At 40.4% G+C, this 9,161-nt stretch overlaps 1 protein-coding gene and 1 non-coding gene across 2 annotated transcripts; both read right to left on the bottom strand.

Moving 5' to 3' along the window:
* Positions 1 to 1,093: 1,093 nt before the first annotated feature.
* Positions 1,094 to 8,067, bottom strand: LOC123994878 (ribonucleoside-diphosphate reductase subunit M2). Its single transcript, XM_046297941.1, has 10 exons — positions 7,788 to 8,067; positions 7,466 to 7,534; positions 6,715 to 6,858; positions 6,506 to 6,622; positions 6,275 to 6,408; positions 5,598 to 5,692; positions 5,388 to 5,521; positions 5,092 to 5,196; positions 3,403 to 3,516; positions 1,094 to 1,589 (listed from the first exon to the last, which is right to left on the bottom strand). The coding sequence occupies exons 1-10, from the start codon at positions 7,878 to 7,880 to the stop codon at positions 1,437 to 1,439; spliced, it is 1,158 nt and encodes a 385-aa protein (XP_046153897.1). The 5' UTR covers positions 7,881 to 8,067; the 3' UTR covers positions 1,094 to 1,436.
* On the bottom strand, positions 1,752 to 1,888 carry LOC123996004. Its single transcript, XR_006831949.1, has one exon. It is a non-coding gene; the product is annotated as a small nucleolar RNA SNORD94 (small nucleolar RNA).
* Positions 8,068 to 9,161: the final 1,094 nt, after the last annotated feature.

The raw sequence follows: 9,161 nt of genomic DNA, 5'->3' as shown, positions 1-9,161 counted from the left end.
CTGGCTCAAATTTGGTGATATGCCAGTGTTCCTTGCCACTCATTTTGTCACTTTATTAAACGCCAGCGGTGGATAAAGTACTCGTCATACGTGAGTAAAAGTAGACCTTACTAGAAAATTACTCCGTTAAGTGTCAGCCAGAAAACATACTAAGCGTTTTAAATGCACAGTACAGTGATGGATAAAAGTACTCAAATGCCAGAGTAATAGTAAAAGGAAACGCTATACCTAAAATGTCAAACCAGAAGGCACAATTGTTTTGGAACAGCAGTGTAGAGTACTTTAAGGTATTTTACTAAAGTACTACAAGTTAAGTTGGTGTATCTGTAATTTACCTTTTTACATTGCTAAGGAACACTTTACTCCATACGTTTTCCCTGACACCCAGAAGTTACATTTTGAATGCACAGCAGGATAGAATGGTCCAGTCACACACACACAACACCCCTGATCATCCCTACGGCCTCTGATCTGACACGCAAACACATGCTCTGTAAAGTCTTATGGAGTGTGCTCCTGGCATCCATTTTTTTTTTTTGCCAACTGGTTTGCTTAAGGAATTTGAAATGTATTTTTTGCAATTTTATATAAAATATTGAAGTATCAACAATCTATGATTTCTCTAGTATTTTACTGGGTGACTTTCACTAGTCATTTTCTATAGGAAGGTATCTACTTTTCCTCAAGTATGACAATCGAGTCCATTCCCCCCACACAACTGTCCAGGATTACTCAAATATCATTTAAAAATGCAGTTGTTTTTAGTGAGTAAGCCAGATCAGAGGCAATAATGATTACAAAACATTCTATTGATGGTGTGGAATGGGACCATGTTGTCGTCCTGCCTGCATTCAAAATCTTATTTATTTTGAGTCAGGGAAAATTATTAAGAAGTATTGTCTTTAGGAATTCAGTGGAGTAAGTTATTCAAGTACAGATACACCACTGAAATGATATTAGCAACTCCAAATGAACACATGTAATTACAGGGGTCAGCTGAATTTAACTTTAATTCCAAGAGTTGACTCTTCAATATTACCATCTGTAAACCTAAAAAAACACTAGGCTAAAATTATTATAAAAATAGCCGATGCATGTTGAATTTGTACATTTATTACAAAATAGAAACCTAGATAAAAACAATTTAAAAAGCTACTATACAAAATACATCATAAAACCAGACACTGGAGATGTGGGATGTGAATGGTAATGTGCATGGTGATGTCTATGGACCCAGCAATTAAGACTTAGTCTGCCTCCCAAAATCAGGACCCATGGGAGCTCTGGTCAAAAGCTATGCAATATATAGTGAGCCATTTGAGAACCATTCTTAGGAATGGATGAGGAGCTACAATAAGTGGTCCAGTAACATGTAGCTAGGCCCATGTCCTCTTCAAGTGTTGAAAGGGTCAATGTCTCAAGAGCTTAGCAGAGCTTTAGAAGTCAGCATCCAGCCGGAAGGCGTTGTCTGTGGTGCCAGACATCACACCCATCCTCTGGTACTCCCCTACCCGCTTCTCAAAGAAGTTAGTCTTGCCCTCCAGTGAAATGTTCTCCATGAAGTCAAATGGATTCTCCACTCTGTAGATCTAAAATGGAAGAGTTAGTGGAAAGTCTGTTAAATGCTTCTGTTTGAGGCAAATCCAAATTAAATACTGTACATCTGCCATATAGCAAAGTTTTTCCAGACTTACAGTAAGTAGTGAGCTTCTACATTTGACATGTGCATGCTTTTACTATAGCTTTACAGGCAAGACTCACAGTCAGGAGTCTGTATCGTGTTGACACCCCAAGTCAGCAGACCACATGCCCACTGAGCTGAGAGCACCAACACTCAGCTCCCATTATCAGCTGAGGTACGTACCCCTGCGCTTTTCATCATTGCTAGCCCATTTCAGAATTAATTACTAAACAAAGTGCATGGAACCATGGAAATAGTTTGAACTCAAACATGGGGTTTTATTGGATTGAAACTAATCATGTCAAAGGACACATTTGTCTCAAGGGACAAGATTATCAATTGTTAGGGAAACAAATGGGCTTGTATGTAATAAGACTCATACTCCACTCATGCATCAGGCAAATTACATTTACAGGGGTTGAGTCTTAAGTGTGAAGTGAAAAACACATTTAGCTAGTTGTGCAAGACATTTTATAGATAAAATTAGGGTAGTTTTCAAATGAGTATGCTTTTCAGCAGATTCAAAGGGAGTGAGGCAGATCTCAAACCTCTTCTGTGAATGACTCCGGTAGAATACTAGTTTCCTCAGCAGGAGGAGAGGACACTCTTACCTTTATTTAACTAGGCAAGTCGGTTACAAACACATTCTTATTTTCAATGACAGCCTAGGAACAGTGGGTTAACTGCCTTGTTCAGGGGCAGAACGACAGATTTTTTACCTTCAGTTCTAGATTTGATCTATCAATCTGTCGGTTACTAGCCCAACGCTCTAACCACTAGTCTACCCTGCCGCCCCATACATACCCTTGTAACCTTGTAAAACTGACCATCCTACCAATCCTCGACTTCGGCGATGTCATTTACAAAATAGCCTCCAATACCATACTTAAAATTGGATGCAGTCTATCACAGTGCAATCTGTTTTGTCACCAAAGCCCCATATACTACCCACCATTGCGACCTGTACGCTCTCGTTGGCTGGCCCTCGCTTCATACTCGTCGCCAAACCCACTGGCTCCACGTCATCTACAAGACCCTGCTAGGTAAAGTCCCCCCTCATCTCAGCTCGCTGGTCACCATAGCATCTCCCACCCTTAGCACACGCCCCAGCATGTATATCTCTCTAGTCACCCCCAAAACCAATTATTTCTTTGGCCGCCTCTCCTTCCAGTTCTCTGCTGCCAATGACTGAAACGAACTACAAAAATCTCTGAAACTGGAAGCACTCATCTCCCTCACTAGCTTTAAGCACCAACTGTCAGAGCAGCTCACAGATTACTGCACCTGTACATAGCCCACCTATAATTTAGCCCAAACAACTACCTCTTTCCCTACTGTATTTATTTTATTTAGCTCCTTTGCACCCCATTATTTTTTATTTCTACTTTGCACATTTGTCCACTGCAAATCTACCATTTGTGTTTTACTTGCTATATTGTATATACTTTGCCACCATGGCCTTTTTTTGCCTTTACCTCCCTTATCTCACCTCATTTGCTCACATCGTATAGACATGTTTATACTGTATGTTTGTTTTACTCCATGTGTAACTATCATTTGTGTGTCAAACTGCTTTGCTTTATCTTGGCCAGGTCGCAATTGTAAATGAGAACTTGTTTTCAACTTGCCTACCTGGTTAAATAAAAGGCGAAATAAAATGTTAAAAAATACATAGGGATTAAGGTACCATGAGGGGACAAGGCCATGAACCATAATCTCACCTTGTCAAAGCCCAGTTCCAGCATCAGCCTGTCAGCGACAAACTCGATGTACTGAGTCATCAAGTCACAGTTCATACCAATCAGCTTTACAGGCAGGGCTTTTGTCAGGAACTCCTGAAATTAACAATCAGACCATAAAATAATTATAAGCAGGGTACAAAAAGCTAATGTCCCAAATGGCACCTTAGTGCACAACTTTACAAGGGCCCATAGATCTGGTAACGGTAGTGCAGTTTAGGTCAAAATGTGCCATTTGGGCCTCAGCCCAGGAGTAGGTTTAAAGGCCAAGTGCAGTCAAACGAGATTTTCCTGTGTTTAACCTTTTACTCCTACCCCCTACTTTTTTGAACATTCTGTTAAAAATCACGGAACATTTCTGCTTCTCATGCCAGGAATATAGTATATGCATATGATTAGTATGTGTGGATAGAAAACACTCAAACTGGTTAAATCACAGCTGTGACTATAACAGAACGTGCGTTTCATTGAAAAGCGCAGGAAAATCTGATCACTGAAAATGGAAATATATATCCATCCGCCACTTCAACCCATTGATAAAGGCGAACCACAATAAATGGGGCTGAGGTTGCAATATCTACAGCTTCCACACGATGTCAACAGTCTTGTCATTTGCCTAGGCTTTGTTTCTTGGTCAAACGAAGAGACAAGCCATTTGTTCAAGCCTCCAACTGGATAATTTGGTTGAGATTTACCCGGACATTATTTCCAGACGGACAGCTAAAGAATATACTTCGCCTCGTGATCAATTTGATCGCTTATTAACATTTAATACCTAAAGTTGCATTACAAAAGTATTTCGAAGTGTTTTGTGAAAGTTTATCGTCGACTTTTTTAATTTAAAAAAATGACGTTACGTTATAAGACGCTATTTTTTCCCGTTTATCACACAGTCTTCATAGATCGATATCTAGGCTATATATGGACCGATTTAATCGAAAAAAGACCCAATAGTGATTATGGGACATCTAGGACTGCCAACAAAGAAGATGGTCAAAGGTAATGAATGTTTTATATTTTATTTGTGCGGTTTGTGTAGCGACGACTATGCTAATTATTTTGTTTACGTCCCCTGCGGGTCTTTTGGGGTGTTACATGCTATCAGATAATAGCTTCATGCTTTCGCCGAAAAGCATTTTAAAAATCTGACTTGTTGCCTGGATTCACAACGAGTGTAGCTTTAATTCAATACCCTGCATGTGTATTTTAATGAACATTTGAGTTTTAACTAGTACTATTAGCATTTAGCGTAGCGCATTTGCATTTCCAGATGTCTAGATGGGACACCTGCGTGTCAGGTAGGAGCAAGAGGTTAACATACACAGTTTGGAAGAACTGAAAACGATGCCCTTTTAGTGTAGTCATTTTAAAAGACTGAAATGTTAGCCTGTTTTGGTGGAATGGAGTTTTGGCCAGCCCAGTGATATACCAGGCAGTAAATTAGTTAGAACAATAAGACTACCAAACCTCTGCCAACAGCTAGTTGTCCCCCCCAGACTACTCCAGCAAATGTTCTGCTTTAAAAATAGCTGTTTGCTAAGCCATGCATTTCTGAGAATTTTTATTTATTGAAAATCACAGTAAGATAATTAATTCTTACCCAGAAATGATAGAAAAACTGCATCGGACTTTCAATCAGGGAAACATGTCCTTCACTTTTAATCAACATACCTGCTCAATCTCCACTGCATTCCTGATCAGATTAGTGACAGCCTCCTTTGAGGGCTTATTCACCAGGTGCTTGAACATGAGGCAGGCGAAGTCACAGTGCAAGCCCTGGATTCGTATGAAACTAGTTAGTAAGATCATGTTAACTAGTCATGAAGAGCGTTGCTTTTTCAGTGAAACAAGAACGTGAAAGGTATCCAACACCATGGAGTTTAGTAACCAAATATTTGTAATGATTTAATTTCAATTAGGTTGGCATGCTGGGATCATAGGTAAATCAACGCAATAGAAACACCCACCTCGTCTCTGCTGATGAGCTCGTTGGAGAAGGTTAGGCCAGGCATGAGCCCCCTCTTCTTTAGCCAGAAAATGGCAGCAAAGGAGCCAGAGAAAAAGATCCCCTCAACAGCTGCAAAGGCAACCACACGCTCACCTGGAATACAAACATAGCTCATTACCAACTGACCACCCAATCATGTGCAGGTTAGGAAAAAAAGCTATGTACATACCAAATGTAGCACTTTTGTTGCCGATCCAGTTCAGGGCCCAATCCGCCTTCCTCTTCACACAAGGGAGGGTTTCAATGGCATTGAAGAGGTAGTCCCTGTAAGACAAAAGAAAAGTATATTAGGCAACATTGTCACAAAGTAGAAGGCTGAACTATAAAATGCTTAAGACTTAAACTGCCATTTTCTGGTAGCTAAGAACACTAAGTTAAACTAATTTCAGTTTGTGACCAAACATGCAACGTATAGTATTGTACTTTCAAACTATTCAGTTTGAAGCTGTGTACAAAACTGAAAATAAGATTAAAATTTTAACAGAAGCATAGAAAGTGCAAATATAACAGGGCAACTGCTTAGACTCACATTAAATTTGAATTTCCTGATCTGTAACTCATTCCTATGCAAATTTGGTCAGGTAACCGTAAAGCTACATATTGCAGTAGGGTCTTGAATTAAGGGCATTGGTAGTGTATATTTTATCATCATGAGGCACAGTCAGGCATCTATATCATGTTGGGAGCCCACCCAGTCAGCAGACCACATGCCCACTGTGCTAAGAACTAGCAGCTACACTCAGCTCCCATTAAAAGCTTAGGTACATAAACCAGCGCTTCTTACCACTGCCAGAAAATACAGAACTTCCCTGCACTATCAACTAAGAGCTTGACTGACAGTCTGACCTCTCTTTGGGGTCTTTGATGTAGGTGTCAATGAGCAGGCTGTACATCTCAGAGTGGATGTTCTCCATGGCGATCTGGAAACCATAGAAGCATCTTGCTTCTGTCACCTGGACTTCTTGTGTAAAGCGCTCCACCTAGTAGAGAAACAGGAGACTGCCATTAGATCAGTGATTTCTTGTGTAGATAGCTAAATATTGACTGTTGTATTGTGTACACACACAAGCAATTTACCAGGTTCTCGTTGACAATGCCATCACTAGCAGCGAAGAAAGCCAGTATGTGAGAGATGAAGTATCTCTCCTCTTCCTTCAGAGACTCCCAGTGTTGTGTATCTTTGGACAGATCAACCTGGAAAACAAAATTAACTAAAATCTCATGAACAAGCTCACATATCATTTACTTAAGCCAACACCACTAATGATACAGCAACTTGGACATACCTCCTCTGCAGTCCAGAAAGAAGCTTCTGCCTTCTTATACATCTGCCAGATGTCATGATACTTGATAGGGAAAATGACAAACCGGCGGGGATTTTCCTTCAGGAGTGGCTCTTCTTCAGCATTGAATTTCTCGACATCTTTAGGCTAACAAAGTATAAAAAAATATTTAAAAAATAGTTTAATCTCATTACTGGTCAAATGTTGCAGAGGTAAAACAAACTTTCCTCAATGGTTAGAAAAACAGAATGTGCTTATAATTTAAGTGGAAATACATGCATGTAGTAAGACAAAAAGTCATACCAGTTTATGTAGAATGTTAAGATTGTCCACAACCCAACGTTAGACGGTTGAGTTATGCTATGTAACATTAGTTAGCTTGTTAGCAGTAACTAGCTAGTGACCTACTCAAGACAAAGGCTTTCGTGACATGGCTGGAATGGAAGGCTACTGGCTAACTTACGTTAGCCTTATGAAACACTTGAGTAGACAGCTTGTGTAACTACTACTAACCATTCAAACATATGATTGACTTGAGTTCCTCGATTGCTAGCTTACATTTGACATAGGCGACATCATGATTTGATGACTCGGCAGGTAACTAGAATAGGCGACATTATTTGCGTCAAATGAACACCTCGGACACATTCTAGCTAATTACCATGTTAACGTTAATTACGCATGTCGATGAGCTACAAAAATGAGCACTGCATAAACTGACAACTTCAAGCAAAAGTAGCCATTGTTCACGCACCTCAGAATCTGCAAAGATTTTGCGCGCGGTTTTCGAGGCCAGAATCCGGGTCATGTTCAGGCTGGGAGGCTGCATTGGGAGGAATGACATGTTACCTTTGTCAAATTAGATAACTGGCTTCCTTAATTTACATTCAATTGATTAATGTGCTGGACAGAAAGTAAGACGTGACAGGTTAACGTTGCCTAGTTAGGTTACGGCTAGTAACATCATTTAGCTAACCAGCTGAGGCGAGTTTGCCTAACCACCTTTTAAATAAAACCAACGATATCAAAAAATAGCTAGGTAAAATAAATAGAACTCACGTCGACTTCAAACTTACCGTGTTTTCCTTGTCAACGAGTGAAATGTTATCCATTTGAGTGGTGATAGCGTTTTCATCTTTCTTGACGAGTGGTGAACGAGTTGCAAACATTTTTAAAGACACACGAGTTACACAACAGAAACAATTTGAGGATAAGTTAAACGTCAGTAAAATTGCACAAAAAAATATATATATATTCACAACTATCAACAGCACAATTCCATTGCCTAGATCAACGCCACAATCAAACACAAACGACTGCAGTTCCCCGTATTTATTGAATTTCTGGCGGTCGATTCCAAGCAGTCAATAGAGTCAAAGCTTTTGTTGGTATTTAAATTTCTAAGAGGGTGCAGCCAATCAGATTGCACTTTTCTCCCTCGCGTCATTTTAAAGATTGCGGGAAAACTGCTGATACTGTTACAAAACCAAGAAAGGAAAAAGTTCAAATGTCAGGAAAGGCGCGCTAAAGTGAAACAATAGAGTTATGCCATTATTTATCCCCAAAAACTTTGACTGTACTATGTTTTTAAAACGTTGAATTACAAAGCATAATGTCATATATAAAGTTAGAAATGTGTAGAAAAATACGACAGAACAACAAGTAAAAAAAGGTTACTAACAAGCTGGATGGCTGGCTAGTGGCTTAACTAACAAGATTTTCAGCAAACTTAACATGTGTAAATATTTGTATGAACAAAACAAGATTCAACAACTGAGACATAAACTGAACAAGTTCCACAGACATGTTACCAACATAAATGGAATAATATGTCCCTGAACAAAAGGGGACTCAAAATCAAAAGTAACAGTCAGTATCTGGTGTGGCTACCAGCTGCTTTAAGTACTGCAGTGCATCTCCTCCTCATGGACTGAACCAGATTTGCCAGTTCTTGCTGTGAGATGTTACCCCACTCTTCCACCAGGGCACCTGCAAGTTCCCGGACATTACTGGGGGGAATGGCCCCATCGTCACCCTCCAATCAAACAGGTCCCAGGCGTGCTCAATGTGATTGAGATCCGGGCTCCTCGCTGGCCATTGCAGAACACTGACATTCCTGGCTTGCAGGAAATTACACACAGAACGAGCAGTATGGCCTGCATGGAGGGTACCGCATGAGGGAGGATTTCTTCCCTGTAACGCACAGCGTTGAGATTGCCTGCAATGACAACAAGCCTTGTCCAATGATGCTGTGACACACCGCCCCAGACCATGACAGACCCTCCACCTCCAAATCGATCCGCTCCAGAGTACAGGCCTCGGTGTATCGCACATTCCTTCAATGATAAAGGTGAATCCGACCATCACCCCTGGTGAGACAAAACCGCAACTCGTCAGTGAAGAGCACTTTTTGCCAGTCCTGTCTGGTCCAACGACGGTGGGTTTGTGCC

The sequence above is a fragment of the Oncorhynchus gorbuscha genome, linkage group LG14 (genome assembly GCF_021184085.1).
Source record: "Oncorhynchus gorbuscha isolate QuinsamMale2020 ecotype Even-year linkage group LG14, OgorEven_v1.0, whole genome shotgun sequence".
Lineage (NCBI taxonomy): Eukaryota > Metazoa > Chordata > Actinopteri > Salmoniformes > Salmonidae > Oncorhynchus > Oncorhynchus gorbuscha.
The sequence above is the reverse complement of the archived record's forward strand: the minus strand, read 5'-3'. Positions and strand labels throughout refer to the sequence as shown.

Bases quoted from the DNA above. Each gene is read 5' to 3' on its own strand.
- LOC123994878 (XM_046297941.1), bottom strand. From the start codon at position 7,880: ATGTTTGCAACTCGTTCACCACTCGTCAAGAAAGATGAAAACGCTATC. The intron at 5,693-6,274 runs GTCAGACTGTCA...TTTGTCTTACAG, and splicing joins ATCAAAGACCCCAAAGAGAG to GGACTACCTCTTCAATGCCA. The intron at 5,522-5,597 runs GTATGTACATAG...TTTGTATTCCAG, and splicing joins CAACAAAAGTGCTACATTTG to GTGAGCGTGTGGTTGCCTTT.